At 46.7% G+C, this 21,320-nt stretch overlaps 1 protein-coding gene across 7 annotated transcripts in view; it reads right to left on the reverse strand.

Moving 5' to 3' along the window:
• Positions 1-21,320, reverse strand: part of GRAMD2A (GRAM domain containing 2A) — a gene marked incomplete at its 3' end in the record, with an annotated part of 67,250 nt that overhangs the window by 30,845 nt on the left and 15,085 nt on the right. Inside the window, exon 1 of one of the 7 annotated variants that reach the window (XM_083412180.1) lies at positions 17,931-17,989. The exons of the other annotated variants lie outside the window; for them this stretch is intronic. Coding sequence (XP_083268306.1) covers positions 17,931-17,956 — 26 coding nt within the window. The 5' untranslated portion in view covers positions 17,957-17,989. Of the gene's footprint in view, positions 1-17,930; positions 17,990-21,320 lie in introns of those variants that run through there. 7 annotated transcript variants of the gene reach the window in all.

A 21,320-nucleotide genomic window follows, 5' to 3' on the forward strand; every position in this document is an offset into this window, starting at 1 on the left:
TGCTGAAAATATGTTATAAAAAACTAATAAAAAATTATATATAAAAAAGAAAGAAAGAAAGGGCCCTAAGATCTTGAAACCACACCACACTGATCAGGTATAGAGAGAGGAAAGAGAGCCACTGGGCTTTAGCGATTTATCCTGTTACACAGCTGCTTAAGTCCTGGAGTAACAGTGCTGCTGCTGCTGCTGCTGCCTGCATCTCTTTATCTTTCTCGCAATAGCCTGGATTATCAGTTAACCAGGTCAGCAAGAGGCTTTCGGAAAACCCAAAGCAAACAGCAGTTGGGCCAAAAGGTTATCCTGCGGGAGAGACTGGCAAAGCTGCCTTGAAAGAGCTGCAACTCACGCTCTGCAAGAGGGCAAGGAATCGCCCAAAACAGACAAACCATTCGAGATAAGAGAGGCTAAACCGTGAAGAGGGCCCCAGAAAACCAAACAGTGAGGCCCAGCCTGCAGTAGGAGCCAGGCATGGTGCCAGGGAGAGCTGTCAAAGAGCTTTTGTCTTGTGTTTGAGACCCAGGAAAAACTTCCATGGAGCAAAACGGCGAGATGGGAAGGTGGACTCTACTGCCCATGGTCCATGATGAGCAGAGTCAGACAGAGACTCCTGGAGGTGGTTCCCACTTCCTTATCTGCCCCCAACTCAGCTTTGTTCCAAAAATAAAAAAACTAAAAAAATATGTACAGTATATGGGGAACCTTTTTCAGTTCAGGGACCACATTCCATCTAGGCCATGGATAGGCAAACTAAGGCCCGGGGGCAAGATCCAGCCCAATCGCCTTCTAAATCCGGCCCACAGATGGTCCGGGAATCAGCGTGTTTTTATATGAGTAGAATGTGTGCTTTTATTTAAAATGCATCTCTGGGGCATAGGAATTCATTCACTCCCCCCCCCAAAAAAAATATAGTCCGGCCCCCCACAAGGTCTGAGGGACAGTGGGCCAGCCCTCTGCTGAAAAAGTTTGCTGACCCCTGATCTAGGCTCTCTGTCAGCCCCTACCAACTGAAGTTTCTGAACTGTCTTCAGAAAAGCACAAGTCTGAGCAGGTTTTTCATTTGCCTCACCACTTTCCCCAAGAAAATCCGCTCTTTGTTGCTGATTCAGAGCAAACGTCAATCCATAAAAGCCTGATTCAGAGGTAAGATCAGGTTTCCCTGGGGGAAAGCGGCAGGACAAGCAGAAAAATGGATGAGGCCTTCCTCAAGAGAGGGCTGTAGCTGGTAAGCCAGCGAAGCTGGTAAAAAGTCTTCCTGGCCACTCCATCCAAGTGCCTCTCCATCAAGAGTAGCAAATCCAGGAGCACTGACTTCCAGGCTGCACACCTGACTCTTCATCCCCATCTAAGGCAGGTTGCAAACTACAAGTCACCTCAAACATGACCTGCAGTCAATAAACCAGCAATCCCTTTCCCTTTTGGTGTGTAGGGCACCTCTGAGGACACAACCCACCTACAGTGGATCTTGGTTCTCAAACACCTTGGTACTCAAACGCCTTGGTTCCCAAACGCCAAAAACCCGGAAGTAAGTGTTCCGGTTTTCAACCATGTTTCGGAAGCTGAACATCCGATGCAGCTGTTGGATATTGTTTCCGAGGTGCCTGCACCAATCAGTGCCTTGGTTTTTGAACATTTTGGAAGTAAAACAGACTTCTGGAACAGATTAAGTTTGGCGCTTTTGTTTTTATTATTTATTTTGCGTTTTTGTTTTTGAGGCTTTTTTGGTTGATTTGTTTTTGTGACTGTGTGGAACCCACATCTGCTATTGATTGATTGATTGATTGACTGATTGACTGATTGTGTGACTGCGGAAATGGATACCCCCCCCCCCATCCAAACAATGACTATCATCAGTGCAGGTAAGGAAAAAAAATTAATTTTAATTTTAATCATCTACAATACTGTCTTATTTATTTTATAGTACAGTACATTGATTATTGCTTTCATTTTATGTATCAATAGTCTTGTTAAATAGTAAAATTCATGTTAAGTTGCTGTTTTAGGGGTTGTTTTTAAAAGTCTGAAACGGATAAATCCGTTTTGCATTACTTTCTATGGGAAAGCACGCCTTGGTTTTGGAACGCTTTGGTTTTGGAATGGCCTTCCAGAACAGATTAAGTTTGAGAACCAAGGTACCACTGTACTTGGATTGTTAAACTCTGACACACTAAACAGTTTTTCATCAACGGAAGTGGAGGATCTATTTCTTTCCCCCAAGTCTACCTTTTATCTGCAACCATTGTGGAGGTGCAAATACAGGTGTTAGGTTATAAACAGATTTAAGATAAGAGATAAAGGTTTTAAAAGGTGCAAACTTCTGTCCTTGCTTCCGCTTTTTCAGAACTGGAGACTGCTTCCTGGGTAATCAGCACTCCATCACCTTCTTGCAACCTTTGGAAATCAAATTCTGGATCTCCCAAGGTTTTAGTTTTTTCATCTCCCCCCCCCCCCCACTGCCTTTCCAATTTTGAAATGAAAAATCACACGGCTAACCCAGCACGATGCAAAGATGGCCATAAAGGAGTCAAACAAAAGGAAGGAGCAGGTATAAACTAGAACAAGGTTATAAACTAGAACAAAGGAGAGTCCGGTAAAGTTAACGGAGCTCAGAATAAAAGCCTGCTGGAAAAGAAAACTCTTTTCACTTGGCAGTAGGATAAGATCAGAGAGGGAGACACACAGGTGTCCTGTGGCAGGGGGTTTCAAAGGCCAGGAACCACACAAACTCACACACACTCATTGCAGCTGGTGGCAGAACCCACAGGAAGGTTTCCACAGACGACATCACTGGCAAGGTAGGATTATAAAGGCATTTAGGGGATGGAAGTTTTTAACGTTTGATGTTATATTATGTTTTTGTGTGTGTTGGAAGCTGTCCAGAGTGGCTGGGGCAACCCAATCAGATGGGTGGGGTATAAATACTATATTATTATTATTATTATTATTATTATTATTTGGCATGCCCAACAAGAAGTGCCCTTCCCCACCCCACACCCCACACCCGTCAAAAGCTTAGCTGCTGCTTTTTGTTCTGGCTGATGCTTCTGGCTGGCTTCCAAAGGCAGCCCCATGCAAAGCACACCACAGCAAGCTTTAAAACTTGTTTATTTTAAATAAAGAGTACGGATTTTACACACATACACACCCCAGCATGCCAGAGCATATCAGAGGTCTGAGGGATTTTCCGCTGACGCAAATAGGATATCGTTTCACAGAAGCGGAGAACTGAGTTCTGTGTGAACATAGAAAAGATTATGTAGGCCCTGGTCCCAAAACAGCGCTTTTCGTTTCTTTTTCATTCATGTCCAGCCATCGGTGTGCATGGCACTTTAAATCCCCAGGTCCATTTTCTCCCACCTCCTCTTGTGATTTGCCTTGTGTTGGATTTCAGGCTATAGGCACCTAGAGAGGCACAGACCTATGTTCTTACAACCCCCAAAGTGCAAAAGGACAAATCTCTACCTCGAGTAGTTTGCAATCTGGGCAGAGTGCTCCAACATGAGGCCCAGGGGCCACATGCGGCCCCTCAAGGCCTTTACTGGCAGCCCTAGGCAACTTTTGATGCCCCCCCCCCCAAACCTGGGCTGAGTTTGGCAAGCAGGACTGAGGGCTCTGACAGGGTCCTAGAGTCCTCCCGTCTCCTTCCCAAAGCTTCCTTCGTACAGTGGTACCTCGCAAGACGAATGCCTCGCAAGACGAAAGAGTTTTTCGTTTTCTGAGTTGCTTCGCAAGACAGATTTCCCTATGGGCTTGCTTCGCAAGACGAAAACGTCTTGCGCCTTTTTCTTAAAACCGTCAATGCATTCCTATGGGAAACCGTCAATGCACAGTGGTGCTTCGCAAGACGAAAAAATTCACAAGACGAAAAAACTCGCAGAACGAATTAATTTCGTCTTGCGAGGCACCACTGTACTTTCTCAATTTTTGGAAGGAGGTGGGATGGCTCTGGGACCCTGCCAGAGCCTCGCTTTGTGAAGGCAGAAGGAGGGCCGGGGTGGGAGCTTCAATTTTTTGTCTCCCCCCCCCCCCCAATGCACAAGGCAGTGTGCGGCCCACGGGTTCCATGCCAAAGTACAGTGGTACCTCTGGTTAAGAACTTAATTCGTTCCGGAGGTCTGTTCTTAACCTGAAACTGTTCTTAACCTGAGGTACCACTTTATTATTATTATTATTATTATTATTATTATTATTTATTATTTATACCCTGCCCATCTGGCTGGGTTTCCCCAGCCACTCTGGGCAGCTTCCAACAAAACACTAAAATACAAGAACCTATTAAACATTAAAAGCTTCCCTAAACAGGGCTGCCTTTAGATGTCTTCTAAAAGTTTGGTATTTTTCTCTTTGACATCTGGTGGGAGGGCGTTCCACAGGGCAGGTGCCACTACCGAGAAGGCCCTCTGCCTGGTGAAGATGCTTAGGAGAAGCTTGGAGGAAGCATGCCATCAAGCAAGCAATCCCAAGTACCTGAAGTATACAGCATCAAACTTCTGGATTTCAACCCGTCCTGCAGCTCACAAGGCAGAAGAAGAGCCTTTCTCCCTCTCAAAAAACAAAGAAGGAGCAGAAACTGGCAATCCGGGGGCTGACTAATATTATCCCCATAACAATGGGAGCTGCTTCCAGTTGGTTCCCACGCAATGCTTCAGGGTAGGAATAATAATAATAATTTATTATTTGTACCCCGCCCATCTGGCTGGGTTTCCCCAGCCACTCTGGGTGGCTTCCAACAAAGATGAAAAATACACTAAAATGTCACATATTAAAAACTTCCCTAAACACGGCTGCCTTCAGATGTCTTCTGAATGTCAGGTAGTTGTTTATCGCTTTGACATCTGATGGAAGGGCGTTCCACAGGGCGGGCGCCACTACCGAGAAGGCCCTCTGCCTGATTCCCTGTAATTTGGCTTCTCGCAATGAGGGAACCGCCAGAAGGCCCTCGGAGCTGGACCTCAGTGTCCGGGCAGAACGATGGGGGTGGAGACGGTGGAGGTGGGTAGGAAGCTGCTGCATGGGTCAAACTGTTGGACCCTAGAAAATTTCTGCCCCTATTTTGCTTCTGAGGGGGAGAGTTTAAGGGGCGCCTTCTTTAACATCTCAAGAGACCTGAGCGGCTGCATGTTCACCTCTAGCGCATGCATGCACGTGAACTGCAAGTCACTGTCCCTGCCATTCCAAGCTGCTCTGGGTGTTAACAATTCATAGGGGCAATTGTGGTATATTCTAGTATATCTTTAACCCAAGAAATACACACACCTTTATTTATTCCTTTTATTTTATAGGAAAATTATGGTTTGCTAGTACATCTTTAACCCAACCAATAGACACACCTTTCTTTTGTCCTTGATCAGAACTGGGCTGCAAGACTCTTCCGACAGCTACTCAGCAAGTCCCATTCAGTTCAATGGCGTTTGCTCCTAGCTATGTAGATATAGGACTGCAAGTTGATCCTTTTAAAAGTTTTATTTATTTATTTATTTAAAAAATGTACTCAGGTGAGTGTAAATGAAAAGCGGTTGATGGTAATTTTGAGCAGAAGAGGTGGGAGGGGAGTGGCGGGCTGTGGAGCAGCATAGTTGTCAACGTTTCCCCTTTTTTAAGGGAAATTCCCTTATTCCGAATAGGATTCCTCGCAAGAAAACGGGAAAGTTGACAGCTACGAGGAGCAGGGAAGGTGTCAACCTTTGCCTTGCTGACTGTTTCTCTGTTCAAAAACTCTCCCTCCACCCAGTGACCCCCCTGAAGCACCAGAATCACATTTACAACTATAAATACATATATTTGCATTTTGAATTGAGTAAGAACCAGTGAGGAAATACTTCCACTTCTCCTTAGAAATACAAGCTAAGTAGTTCATTTGCTTGGTCAGTACTATACCCTACAGATGTGGGATCTCAGTCCCAGGGGCCAAAAGTTCCCCCTAAACTCCCTATTTCCCCAGGCCAGTATTTTCACCTGGTTAGAATGTCTCTCATGATGCTTCTTGCTTGGCTGGATTGAAGACAGAGAGGGGTCATGTGTGTGTCTGTGCAGAAACTAGCCTATATTCAACAAAGCTAAAATTCACTCTCATTACTCTGCCAACTTTGCTCTTTGGCCCCACGAGCCACTGTCTTGCAGCCCTCAGAAAGTTGCTCAGGAAGGAACGTGATCAGTGTGCTGGCAGTGTGCCCCACTGCCGTTATGCACAACTGTGAGCAACTTCTAGCTGGTCCTTGGGCTGTCTAGGTTCAAAATTATTCCCCTTCGTGTCTGCACTCATGTGAACATGCATGCACACACAGATAGCCAGAACGGTGATCATAGAGCAAGGTTTTGGGGGGGCAGAAATCCACCCCACCCACCCCAACTCAGGAGAATGAGCAGCAAAGCTCTAAATGCAGCAGCAGCAGGACTGAGCTGACCCCATTCTGAAGCAAGTGAAGAAAGAAACTTTGCCATCTAACAGGGCGGCCCCCAAAATTACAATTACCACAGAGCCTAGGACTTGCCGATCAGAAGGTCAGCAGTTTGAATCCCCGTGACGGGGTGAGCTCCCGTTGCTCGGTCCCTGCTCCTGCCAATCTAGCAGTTTGAAAGCACGTCAAAGTGCAAGTAGATCAATAGGTACCGCTCCGGCGGGAAGGTAAATGGCGTTTCCGTGCGCTGCTCTGGTTCGCCAGAAGTGGCTTAGTCATGTTGGCCACATGACCTGGAAGCTGTACGCCTGCTCCCCCGGCCAATAAAGTGAGATGAGTGCCGCAACCCCAGAGTCGGTCACAACTGTACCTAGTGGTCAGGGGTCCCTTTACCTTACCTACACACACCCCAGTTAGTAGATGGAGATAGTAAATGTTGCTGAATATGCATGATCAGATCACGAACTAAATAATTCTATTAAATATTTATTTTAAAGCAAGAAAGCTGCTATGGCCGATTGACTAATACATATTGTTTCAGGGGAAACCAGCTCAATTTAAATCACTTTTACAGCTACATCACAGCAGTATGCAAATTATTGGGGTTCTAGCTGTTCCCTTCTCAATCCCCAAATATGAAATGAATGAGGTAGGAACTGCTAGAAAGGGGAAGAGGCTTGCAGTGCAGTCCTATACAGGTCTACACGGAAGGACACCTTGCTGAGTTCAATGGAATCTACTCCCAAGTAAGTAGGCTGAGAATTGCAGTCTTAACGCATGGAATAAAGGTCAGGATTAGGAGCACTGGAAACAAGACATAAGATATCACAAAGTCAGTGCCCTTATTAGGTGCTGTGACTACTATTCTCAATTTTTAATTTTATTTATACAGTGGTACCTTGGCTTACAACCATAATCCGTTCCAGAGGTCCGTTTGTAAACCAAAACAAGTTATAACCCAAGGTGCGCTTTCACCAATGGGCCTCCCAAAAAAAAATTTGTTTGTAATCCCCCCAAAATGGGTTGTAATCCAAAAAAAGTTTGCAAACCAGGGCACGCACTTCTGGGTTTGATCAGTTTGTAATCCAAAACGTATGCAAACCAGACTGTTTGCAAACCAAGGTACTACTGTATTTTGTATGTTTTCATTTGAACATTTATATACCACTTAATTTTTTTAAAAAAAATCTAAACGAAGTTCCAAAGTGCAATAAAATAAAACTATTCTCAGTTGTGGAACAAACATTACTAGAGTGCAAATTCTGCTGATCGAAGCCATCATGCAGGAACATATGGGGCAAGGCAATCCTTTAAGTAAACTTAAAGGGTTTTATTAACCAATAATAAAACCTTTATAGTCCAATACTTGTCCTGGTATCAAAATGGCAGCCAGCACAGATGTCTGAGCACAGGTGCAATATGCCGACAGGACCTCACTCTGGTCAGCAACCGTGCTGCAGAATTCTGTACTAACTACCGTTTCCACAGAATCTACAAAAGTGCATTTCAGTAAGTCAGTCTTGAAGTTCCCAACATTTGCACTGCTGTGGCCAAAATCTCCCAGGTGGCCTGACTAGCCAAAGCTGGCAAAAGAAAAGAAGGCAGGGAACGGGAAGGGGCAGAGGCCGGCGAAGCTATTTTAAGTATTTTCAGGTACAAAGCATGTGAGCGGACTGACGCAACCGCAGATCCTTAGGTGCCATCTAAGCAATAATAAAAATAGATTAAAAACCTCTAGGGACTGCGGCCAACTCTTCTATTGATTTACTTCCAGCCGCTGCTGAAAACCATGGCTCCTATTGTCCAGGGGGGAGTGAGCAACAATACACAGCAGCAGTACTGATCTCTGAACGTGGCATGCGGGGGCACTTAGGGGGCGCCCACAATTGATCTTAGGGTTTGCAACAGGGCATAGCGGAGGAGGCAGCCCTTAAGGGGGAAAGGAGACGAAGAATGGCATTGCAGCTAAAGGTTAGTTTTGCACAAACTTATAACAGATCTCTTAGCCTAACCTACTTTGCAGGGTTGTGGTGAGGCTAGAACAGCGCTCTCTGTACACCTTGGATGAGATGCAAGAAATAAATAAGGCAAGCTGATAACACGAAGGTTGTAGGTTCGATCCCCGTAAGGGACAGCTGCATATTCCTGCCTTGCAGGGGTTGGACTAGATCCGGGGTCAACAAGCTTTTTCAGCAGGGGGACTTTCCACTGTGCCTCAGACCTTGTAGGGGGCCAGACTATATTTTTTTTTGGGGGGGGGGATGAATAAATTCCTATGCCCCACAAATAACCCAGAGATGCATTTTAAATAAAAGGACACATTCTACTCATGTAAAAACACGCTGATTCCCAAACCGTCCGTGGGCCAGATTTAGAAGGCGATTGGGCCAGATCTGGCCCCCGGGCCTCAGTTTGCCTGCCCATGGACTAGATGATCCACAGGGCACCTTCCAACTATGATTTTATGAGCTATATTGGGCTTAGGCTGTATATATCCACCTTGCTATTGGGATAGGGGTTAGCTCAGCAGCAGAGCGCCTGCTTTGCATGCAGAACGACCCAGCTTCGGTCCCTGGCAGCTGCCTGTCAGTGTAGACAATACTCAGAGAGATGGAGCCACGGTCTGCCTCAGTGCAAGGCAGCTCTCCCGCATTCCTATGTTGCTGAGACATTGGAAGCTGCTTTATAGCAGGTCAGACAATCTGCCCACCTAGCCCAGTGTTGTCTGCTCTGGCTGGCAGCCGCTCTCCAAGTTCCTGGGCAGAGAACGGTCCTTCCCATCACCTGCTCCCTGGTTATCTAAACTGGAGATACCTGGGATTAGAACTGGGGGCTCCTCCAGGCAGAGCACGTACTCTGCCACTAAGCTGAAAGAAAGATAAAATCTTGCAAGGCAGCAGCAAAAAGCCATAATGAAGTTTGTAGCTGCTGAAAAGCTTGCCCCGTATAACCTCCTTGAATTGTCCTCATATGATACATTCATCCCAATACTTCTTTTCTTATCACCTTCTCTTTCTCTCTCTCACTTTCTCTCTTTGTCGAACTTCAAACTAGGTCAAGTACATAGAAGGGAGTGAGGGAATGTTTTAGCCAAGATTACTATATATTCTTTCAGCAGGTTAATACTGAACCAGAGATTCTGGAGGAGAAATGATGGACCACACACACACACGCATCTAGACTAATCACAGATTTTGTGAATTTAATTAACCAGGTAGCGTTTTGTCGTATGAATTAGCACTTTGTCTAATAAACAAAGGAAGACAATGAAAGGTGGCATAGAGGTGAGGTAGAGAGACTGATTTAGGCATCTTGCTTTAAAAATAAAAACCATCTAGCAAACTCATTCTCCAAGATTTCATCCTTCAAAAGCAAGATGGCATCATTCATATGTAAGGGATCAGTATCGGCAGGTTTGAAGAAACCCAAACGTTTCCAGAAGTACACAAATAAAATACCTGGTGGCACAATAAATGGGGACACTAAAACAGTGTCCTAGGGACACAGGTGGTGCTGTGGGTTAAACCAGAGCTTAGGACTTGCCGATCAGAAGGTCAGTGGTTCGAATCCCCGCGATGGGGTGAGCTCCCATTGCTCAGTCCCTGCTCCTGCCAACCTAGCAGTTCAAAAGCACGTCAAAGTGCAAGTAGATAAATAGGTACCACTCCGGAGGGAAGGTAAACGGTGTTTCCGTGCGCTGCTCTGCTTCGCCAGAGGTGGCTTAGTCATGCTGGCCACATGACCCGGAAGCTGTACGCTGGCTCCCTCGGCCAATAAAGCGAGATGAGCGCCGCAACCCCAGAGTCGGTCACGACTGGACCTAATGGTCAGGGGTCCCTTTACCTTTAAAACAGTCCAGTTAAGGCATGGAAAGGCAGATTCTGGGTGGAATCAGGAACAGGAGTACTCCATGCTACAACATTTTGTCGCAGCTACCAATTTTTTCTTTTTCTTTTGGTCAGGCATAACGCACAGTAAAAGGCCAGAGCTGCAATGTCCAACAAAGGTAGGAAGGTGGCGCTGTGGAGCACATAAAACAGAGAGCTTGAGTGGGGACATTCTGAAGAACCCAACCTGCTGTACTTATTGGCATGAGAATCAAGCACAGCCAAGCAACATTTTAAAAGTGAAGCTTTAGCACATCCTTGATAAGTGTGGCTCAGCAGAGCAGGTTTCCTACAGGTCCTCCTACTTGTCCTCCACTGCTTCATCTATCATCATTACTTCCCACCTTCCCCCACAACTCACAACATCCATGTTTAGGCAATCAAATCTTGGCTCTGATGAACTGAAATGTGCGTGAGCTTCAGGCACCTGCACAAAGGCACTTTGCGCAACTGAGCGGAACAAGCAAGATCGTTGCTGTTAACCGTACCTTCCCATTCCAACCAAATTGTGACACTGTGGTTGAAAGTTGGCTTCTACATCCTGGCTTGCTTGGAAGCCGTTAACTTTGGTTCCTTAGTTTGGACACAATGGGGAAGCGATGGCTAACTGTGACTTCCTGGCTTGTTCACTCGTGCGGAAGGAGAACAAAACAGCCCCACGCAGGCAAATATGGGGAGCCTAGGAAGCTGTCTTCTACAGAATCAGAACCAATGGTCCATCTCGGTTAAGTCTTGCCTAGATGAACGGGAAACAGTTCTCCAGGATTTCAGACAGGGCCTTCTCCCAGCCCTACCTGGAGATGGATGAAGATGGAACCTGGGTCTTTCTGCATGCAAAGAAGATGCTCTACCCCTGAGTCAAATTACTTCCTCCAAAAGGCCTGAAGCTCAAGCCCAGAGGCTGTCTCGCCAGAGTTGTGCATGCTCTAGTTATCTCCCACTTGGACTACTGCAATGCACTCTACGTGGGGCTACCTTTGAAGGTGCCTTGGAAACTGCAACTAATCCAGAATGTGGCAGCTAGACTGGTGACTGGGAGTGGCTGCCGAGACCATATAACACCAGTCCTGAAAGACCTACATTGGCTCCCAGTACGTTTCCAAGCACAAGTCAAAGTGTTGGTGCTGACCTTGAAAGACCTCAACGGCCTCTGCCCAGTAGACCTGAAGGAGCGTCTCTGCCCCCATGACTGAGATCCAGCGCCGAGGGCCTTCTGGTGGTTCCTTCACTGCGAGAAGTGAGGTTACAGGGAACCAGGAAGAAGGCCTTCTCGGTAGTGGTGCCCGCCCTGTGGAACGCCCTCCCACCAGATGTCAAAGAGAAAAATAACTACCAAACTTTTAGAAGACATCTGAAGGCAGGCCTGTTTAGGGAAGTTTTTAATGTTTGATCACATTATTATTATTATTATTATTATTATTATTATTATGATGTTGGGAGCCACCCAGAGTGGCTGGGGAAACCCAGCCAGATGGGCGGGGTATAAATAATAAATTATTATTATTATTATTATTATTATTATTATTATTAAGCATCACTAAGCCTCATTCTCAGCCAGTGCACATTGTGATGGCCATGGCTGCTTCCATCCCAGGCACATGGCACCCGGGACCAAGACACCAGTGTGCAATGCACCACGAGCAGCAGGTGCAATAACCAGGTTTGGAGACTTGGACCAGCAAAAAATGGTTTAACTCGACAACATGCCACCTTCCTTGCTCCAAACCCCTAAGTTGATTGTTTTCCCGACACTGCACTGTTTCAAAGCCAGGGCAATGCAATGCAAGATACTTCTCTATCAAGAACAATCTGAAGAGAGGTTTATAAAGGGGGTGGGGTGGGGGGAGGAGAGAGAGAAATAGAGTGAGAGAGAGAGAGAGAGAGAGAAATCTTTTGATCTCAAGCATGCCACTGTTTTCTTGGAAATCTTGGAGCTATTTCTGGGTCAGCTTTGTTGCTACTTTTAGCCATTCCCAGGGCCAAGGCAGCAAGAGGAGTTCAGCTCGCCCTGGAGATGTTGAGACTGGGAAAGGAATGCACCAACTGGACTCGCTTCATCCGCCCTGCCAGGATATGGCCCTGGGGATCAAAAGGACAGCACTTCAGAGACTTTGAGTAGAAGCAGGGGAAGGGGGAGGAAGTCCAAAAGCATGAATCCCCAGGCAGCTATGAAGCTAGGTGTGGTAGACCTTTGAACTCAAGATGTTGCTGAACCATCATCCCTGGTCATTGACCATGTTTGCTAGAGCTGATGGGAGCTGTCTAGTTCAGCCACACTGGGAGGGTCAAAGGTTCACCATACCAGTCTTAGGCATACATCTAAGCAAGGTGTTTTAGCAACTGGGGAAGGAGGCAATCTCTCCAGAAGGTACAGAGACATGCTGGCCTTCTCTCATTCATGTAAGCATGAGATCACGGCTTCCAGGCCAAGGTGTTGAGATGGGGGACTTGTGCTACAAACAAGGGCAGGCTTTCCGCATCTCACTATAGTAGGGTGAACCATTCATACATTACGCAAGAAGTACTAACAAGAAGATGTGTGAAATGCCTAGTTTCCTCCCCACAACCACCATCCAAACACTTCCTCCATGAAGCCTCTCTCCCCAATGGCACAGATGTTTGCATAGCTTATCAGAGAACACTTGACTTATTGCTGTTTGCAGGAACAAGGCCAAGGTGATGGGAAAGCAGGTGATGGGAAGTTCACTCTATTAGGCATTGGTGGCTCCGCCTAGAAGCTAGCTGGGCCACATCAGATCCAAGCCTACAGAATTGCAGAGTTGGAAGGCACCACGAGGGTCACCCAGGCCAACCCCCTGCGATGCATGGGGCTCAAACCCACGACCCAAAATGGGGCTCAAACCCACAACCGTGAGATTAAGCGTTTCACGCTCTACTGACTGAGCTAACATGTTCCAACACCTTAAGTAGAAAGCAAAAGGAAGCGATAGCAAGCAAAGTATGGGTGCTGAGGCCCAGCTGCCCATGGATGACGTGTGCCAACACCAGGACTGAGGTTGAAAGTCAAAGAGGAACATAGAAAGCTGCCTTATACAGAGCCAGGCCACTGATCCATCTAGCTCAGCCTTTCGCAACCTGTGGGTCCTCAGATGTTGTTGAAGTACAACTCCCATCACCCCTAGCTAGCAAGGCCAGAGCTCAGGGATGATGGGTGTTGCAGTCCAACAACATCTGGGGAGCCACAGGTTGAGAACCATTATTGTCTTCACCAGGGGTCGGCAACCTAATGCCCATGGGCCAAAAGCGGCCCTCGGGGGTCGTTTAAGTGGCCCACGAGCTGCCCCAAAACCGAGCGGCCTGCTCGGCTAGTCCCCGTGAGCTGCGCTAAACTGGCACGGAGCGGCACGGGGACTCGCTTCTGTGGTGCTGGAAATTGCATCTGCACATGCGCAGGTGCCAAAAATCGTGTCTGCACAGACGCAGATGCCGAAAATCGCGTCTGCCCAGATGTGGGAAATCGCAGGCGGGTGCGCAATCCGGCCCACGGAAGGATCTCCGCTGGAGTGAACCAGCCCAGGCAAGGTAAACCTTGCCGACCCCTGGTCTACACTGACTGGCAGCTGTGTAGTTTCAGGCAGGAGACACCTGGAGGTGTCATGTGTCGAACCTGGGGCCTTCTGCATGCAGAGCAGGTGCTATGGAGCTCTGTGCCTGAGATCCTAAGGCACAGATGGGCTGCCTGTGGTCCACAGGCAGCTCACATAGGCCTTCAGTGCCTGCCACTATGGGTGCCCAAGCTGTCTCCACACACACTCTGGTTGCATTTTGTTGCCTGGTGCTGTGGCTGCTCCCTTGCAGTTGCACAGGTAGAGGCAACCCTGCCAGTCAGGGCAGGCAAGCCTGGACAAATGGCAGCTTAACTATGGTCAAAACGAACAGAATTCTGTGGATAAATAGCAGCTGGCTCTGGTCTTTCTTGAGCCACAAAGCTGTTGGGCAACTCACCTTGACCTTCACCTAACCAGCCTTACAAGGTCATTGCGAGGACAGAATTGAAGCAAGATAGGAGTCCTTAGGAACTCTGTGTGTGTGTGTGTGTGTGTGTGTGTGTGTGTGTGTACACAGACACACACACATTAAAGAACAACACATGACCTTGTGAAGTAGGAAGGAAAGACGGAATTGGCTTCAGAGGGCGAAAGTCAACCTCTTGTGTAGCCTGACTGTTGCATTTATTTTTGGATGTTATGTTTGGCACTCCAGCGTTGGCACAGGAATGCGTTTCCAGGGGACGGACATTGTTGAGAGCGAGAGCACCACGCAACGGGGCCACTCCACCTCTTGGGTTATAATCCAGTTAAGTGCAGCCACTTCCTGGTGCTTTGTTTTTTAAAAAAAGAACAAAAGCATTCAACTTCACTGATTGAGCAATGGCCCAGACCACATAACGGTCATTTTACTTTCTGTTTTCTCTTCTCTGCACTTGGGACAGCATTGCAAAATTTCAACCGTTTCCTTCAGGCACTCTGAACATGGACTGGTGCAATAATACACTTCCTTTTGGCATGTGCTTCTCATTCTGTGGAACATGACACACCTACTTACCTCTTCTCCAAACCTTCCAGGCATTTTCTAAGCTTTAAAGCTCTGTGTCCAAGCACTCCTCTCCTCCTCTTCTTCTTCTTGCTATTTGTTCTGCTTCAGCTTTAAAGAGCAGGTTTTTACAGCGGGGAGCGCTTGGCCACAGAGCTTTAAATTGAGGACCTCTGCCTGAAAATTGTGGAACAAAAGATAAGGGCGCATTATCCTAAGGGTCTGTCAGGGTGTAAATACTCCATGAACCAGTCTTCTCCTTGTATCACTCTATGAAGCATAGGCACATCACATAAGCAAGAAATACTATTAAGAACGGCCTTTATTCTTTGTACACTGTGCCAGTAGCTCCTAGCTTGGGAGTGCAGTCAAATGAAAGTGAAGGAAGGCGAACAGGCTGAAGTTGAACCCAGACAAGACGGAGGAGATGTTGGGGGGGGGCAGCGTTAGACATCACTGGTTGCCAGCTTGTTTCTGGCTCCAATTCAATTCACATTAGTGTTTAAAGCCCCAAATTTCCAAAAGTCTGCTTTCTTCCTTAAATAGCCTCTGGAGTTGAGATCAGAGATATGCACCAGTCCATATTCAGAGTGCCTAAAGGAAACGGTTGAAATTTTGCAATGCTGTCCCAAGTGCAGAGAAGAGAAAACAGAAAGTAAAACGACCGTTATGTGGTCTGGGCCATTGCTCAATCAGTGAAGTTGAATGCTTTTGTTCTTTTTTTAAAAAAAACAAAGCACCAGGAAGTGGCTGCACTTAACTGGATGGCACCTTAAACCTGGGTTATGGTCACCATAATGGAATGTCTAGGTGGTCTAGGTGGCTTTTTCCAATGAAGATGATGATGATTTCATTTCTATACCACTTTATGTTATTTATATTTAAAATAATAAATCTCAACGCAGTTTACAACACGTTAAAACATCAAGTAAAACAATCTAGAATAGAACAAATTCAAGCTTCACGGAAAATATTTCAGGTCCTTCTCTGACATTTTGCTTTCCCCAGTCCCCAGCCTGGCATCTAGAGATCTCCACTTGTTTACAATTGGACCCACCCCAGTTGCAAAATGTGCCTGGCTATTTTCAATCTCTGCCTCCACTAATACTCTGAAATGCAGTGGCATAGCGTGGGTTGCCAGTGTCTGGGACCATGTGGAGACGAGGGAGGGAAAGGACAGAGTACCCGTGTGCATTCAACTGCCTAATGGCATCCATAACAACCAGGAGATCGCAGCCGCGGCGATAAGAAAATAAGAGCTGTTCTGTTGTTTGGAGAGGTCAATTCTTGGTTTGCACGCAGAAGCCGTTTTCAATGGAGCCCAGTGATGGAAGTGTGCAGCTGTATTGAGGCAGCACCAGGTGTTGAAATTTTGCATCCCTTAACAATTTTGCACTCAGGGCAACTGCCCCCGTAACCCCACCACCATGCTATGCCACTGCTGATATGGTTGCAGGTCCTTCTTAGGCCAATACGTGCGACACATCTGCTCAACAGCTCACCCCAACTCCACAAATCTTACAGACTAACATCACAGAAATAAAGACAAGATTTGGAGTCGTGAACCTCGCAGTTCCTCTGCCTTCAAAGTGCCAAGCTGACCCTCTAAGCCATCCTGAAGCCCCAACCCACAAAGCAGCAACTGCCCATGTCTGCTTAGACAAAGACACACATACACACACATCCCTTAAGTGGATTTTCTGCCTCAAACAGACAAGGCAGAGATTTGCTCAGGCATACTTTAAGCTAGGATTTCTCAAGAGCGGATAAAGAGAAGGATTTGCCTGTCTGGGCAAAGGCTGGATTCCACAGCTATAAAGCAGGGAAGGGAAGAGGCAGTGTATTGAGGAGGGTTCAGGATCCATCCTTCACCTTACATACTCCCATCCAGAACAGAGGCCCATTGAGTAACCCCAAGGCAAAATGAAGCCTCAGCATCCACACACACAAAGAGAGAAGCACACACATGAGCTGGCTAGCCTGGCAGTATCTCCCAAATGGCTAATACACAAATTATGCACAAAACCACAAGAGCTGGATATACAAGAGTCAATCTGAGTTGTGAACACACTTTATGGCACATTTGAGGCAGGCACACACACACACACACACACACACACAAAGAATGCTAGGCACTGTTGATTGCTAAGGTTGACCAGGAGAGATAAACTATAATTCTTTGAGGGGAAAAGAATGTGCTTCAAAGGTACAGCATGTATGCAGCCTAAAATTAGCTTTCATTGTGGCTAAATGTCTAATATGCTTCAATACTGGAAGGAGAGGTCTGCTCCTCCCACCCCACAGTCACACAATGGACAGAAGAAATGACTTGATGGGCAGCTTATGAGAAGGTGATCTTCCATAAGCACAAGGAAGATGGGGATCTCTCCGCTGCGTGAACTCCATGTACAGATTTATTTGCTTGTACAGTGGTGCCTCACAAGACGAAATTAATTCGTTCTGCGAGTTTTTTCGTCTTGTGAATTTTTTCGTCTTACGAAGCACCACTGTGTATTGACGGTTTCCCATAGGAATGCATTGGCGGTTTTAAAAAAAAGCAAGCCCATAGGGAAATCCGTCTTGCGAAGCAACTCAGAAAACGAAAAACTCTTTCGTCTTGCGAGTTTTTCGTCTTGAGAGGCATTCGTCTTGCGAGGTACCACTGTACGTCTGAGCACTGGGTGGGTCTGGGACCACCAGCTCTTCTGCCACTCAACCCTCCCCCCCCCTTAAATGTACATATAGAATGTATTGTTTTGATTTATTGTGGTTTGTTTTGTATTGTTTGATTGTTCTTGGATTTGCATCTTTTTGGAAAATTCAATATAAAAAACTATTTTTTAAAAAAACTATGTTTTGGACACACAATCCTGCATGCACATAATAACAATAATACTAACGTTGTGTGCATGAGTATCATTTTCCTTGGAAGCTGCCAACACGCCCATCTTCAGCTGGGGGCTGCTCTGGTCCATTCAGTTTTCCCTCCAGCGCCTTCTGAAATCCAAATCCCTCTTTCTCTCCAGCTAACTCCCCTTCTCCCTACTACAGACATTTTCTTTAGTGGCGCTTTCCAAGCAGTTTGCCTTACCTGCCCAGAGCAGAGACATTCTCCATGGCGTCTCCTTGCTTGCTGGACTCAGCTGCTGAAGGCTGCCGTTGTGTCGGCAAGCAACGGCAAGTATACAAGCTCCGAATCAGGAAGCTGGCAACTTTTAAAAAGGAGCATTCCTGGCAGGTCAACCTCAAGACCCACAGCCTTTGGGTGATCTCCTTAAGCTGCTCACCGGCAGACGGAAGAATGCCCTCTCCAACATGTGCAAGGCAGGGCACTGACAGCAGGGTGCCAAGAGCTCAGGAACACAAAGCACCTGCTGGTCTATAGCTATGAGAGCCAGGGGAGCAAAGGGTGCCCTCCATATGTTTTGAGATCCAATACCCATCTTCACGGGACGCGGGTGGCGCTGTGGTCTAAACCACTGAGCCTAGGGCTTGCCAGTCGAAAGGTCGGTGGTTCGAATCCCTGTGACGGGGTGAGCTCCTGTTGTTCAGTCCCTGCTCCTGCCAACCTAGCAGTTTGAAAGCACGTCAAAGTGCAAGTAGATAAATAGGTACCACTCTGGCAGGAAGGTAAATGGCGTTTCCGTGTGCTGCTCTGGTTCGCCAGAGGCGGCTTAGTCATGCTGGCCACATGACCCGGAAGCTCTCTGCAGAAAAACGCCAGCTCCCTCGGCCAGTAAAGCGAAATGAGCACGCAACCCCAGAGTCGTCCACGACTGGACCTAACAGTCAGGGGTACCTTTACCTTTACCCATCTTCACAGGCCATTAAAAGCCCTAAACGGCCTGTATACTTGAAGGAGCATCTCCACCACCAGTGTTCAGCCCAGACACTGAGGTCCAGCTCCAAGGGTCTTCTGGCAGTTCCCTCATTGCAAGAAGTGAAACTGCAGGGAGCCAGGCAGATGGCCTTCTCAGTAGTGGCACCCGCCCCGTGCAACGCCCTCCCAGCAGATGTCAAAGAGTTAAACAACTATATAACTTTTCATAGACATCTGAAGACAGTCCTGTATAGTGAAGTTTTTAATGTTTGATATTTTGGGCGGCTTCCAACACATATATAATTTCAAAATTAAATAAAATTATTTATAAATTTATAAATTAAAATATAAGTTTTAAAATAGAAAATAAAACCAGCTATCCTAAAACACTTATACTTACTAAAATCATATGTTAAAATTGCATGTCGGGATAGACTTGCTGGAAGAAAAAGGGTTTTAGCAGGCACTGAGAACAATACCGTGAAGGCGCTTGCCTAATATAAATGGGCAGGGAGTTCCATAGTGTTTGCACACTAAAGGTTGACTCCTTGCAAGCGTGAAATGAATGTTAGGCAGCACCTATGAAAGTGGCAGTGAGACAGATCCCCCGCTTGTTCCAAAGCGATGATCACCGTGCCAGCCAACAACCTCCTGCGAAAGTTGCTTCCAAAGCCCTACACATCTAACACGTGTCAGTCTGAGCACTGTGTGCTGTAAAGCAGTGTACTCGTCAGGCTATATAGGGCAAATATCAAGTATAACTTCTATCAGGCTTAAATCCAGATGGCTGCCAACAATCCGTCACCTTGGCACGCTAGAGAGAAAAGCAAAGAGCCTTAATCTGATCACCAGGCAATCTGATTAAGGCAGTGGGCAGAGATGGAGAGACACGCCTTGTTCCTGTACCAATATGACAATTTGATATGTACATCTGAACAAAGAATCCATTGAGATCTCCCTGGTGGAAAAGGTTAGCATGGATAATGAATCGTAAAAGCACACATTGCGTTTATGCAGCATTTTCCATGACAGCTCAAACGGCCTCATGTCCAGTTTCTCAGGAATCTATTAACAACAGCCTAGAAAGGCAGTCCAGCATCATTATCCTCATTTTACAGAGAAGGGCTTGAGAATGTGACAATGGTGACTTGCCTAGGACTACCTAGTGAAGGAGCTGTGAACCTGCAGCCTTGCAGATTGCTGAACCAATTGTGGTGGTATTGAAATGCATAGACTGCAACAGCCAGAAAGGTTGGGTTGCTAGAGGTAACCAGGGTGATGGGAGTTGTAGTCCACAACATCAGGAGAATACCATGTTGACTACCCAGGGCTAGAGAACCAACTAGGACTAAGGAGACTTGGCTTCAAATCCCTGATCAGCTGGCAGTGGGGAGAATATCATCATTTCTCTATCCAACCTATGCCATAAAGATAAAAAAGAGGAAGAACCACAACCTGAGTTCCTCAAAGGAAGGCTGGAGGTAGAGTAACAATACACCAACAACAAAAGGTGCCCCCATGCTAGCTAGTCAGACCATCAGTCACTGCCCAATAGCAGCCCTAGCCCCCCCCCCTCCCATGGCCTTGACCCAGTATACCTGAAGAAGAAGAAGAAGTAGTAGAAGAAGAAGAAGAAGAAGAAGAAGAAGAAGAAGAGGAGGAGGAGGAGGAGGAGGAGGAGTTTGGATTTGATATCCTGCCTTATCACTACCTGAAGGAGTCTCAAAGCGGCTAACATTCTCCTTTCCCTTCCTCCCCCACAACAAACACTCTGTGAGGTGAGTGAGGCTAAGAGACTTCAGAGAAGTATGACTAGCCCAAGTCACCCAGCAGCTGCATGTGGAGGAGCAGGGAAGCGAACCCGGTTCACCAGATTACGAGTCTACTGCTCTTAACCACCATACCACACTGGCTCTGAAGGAGTGTCTCCACCCCAATCGTTCAGCCTGGACTCTGAGGTCCAGCTCTGAGGGCCTTCTGGTAGTTCCCTCACTGCGAGAAGCCAAGTTACAGGGAACCAGGCAGAGGGCCTTCTCGGTAGTGGCGCCCGCCCTGTGGAATGCCCTCCCATCAAATGTCAAAGAAATGAACAACTATCTGACTTTTAGAAGACATCTGAAGACAGCCCTGTTTAGGGAAGTTTTTAATGTCTGATGTTTTATTGTATTTTTAATATTTTGTTGGAAGCTGCCCAGAGTGGCTGGGGGAACCCAGTCAGATGGGCGGGGTATAAATAATAAATATATTATTATTATTATTATTATTATTATGCCTAACCTGCAAGAATTCAAACAATCCTTGAACGTGCCATACCATTGGCCACCACACCACAAGTCATATTCTACAACAGTTATTCAAAGGGCCAGCCCTACCATTAATCAAGGTGACAATAGACGATGCGCGTTGGGGAAAAGTGATTAGGTGCTGGATAACAGATCTGTGGGCCAATGGCGGATTACCATGCACCCTCTATCTACCAGGGGTCAGCAAACTTTTTCAACAGGGGGCCGGTCCACTGTCCCTCAGGCCTTGTGGGGGGCCAGACTATATTTTGAAAAAATAGTAATGAACGAATTCCTATGCCCCACAAATAACCCAGAGATGCATTTTAAATAAAAGCACCCATTCTACTCATGTAAAAACACGCTGATTCCCGGACCG

The sequence above is a fragment of the Podarcis tiliguerta genome, assembly GCF_965153285.1.
Source record: "Podarcis tiliguerta genome assembly, chromosome: 14".
Lineage (NCBI taxonomy): Eukaryota > Metazoa > Chordata > Lepidosauria > Squamata > Lacertidae > Podarcis > Podarcis tiliguerta.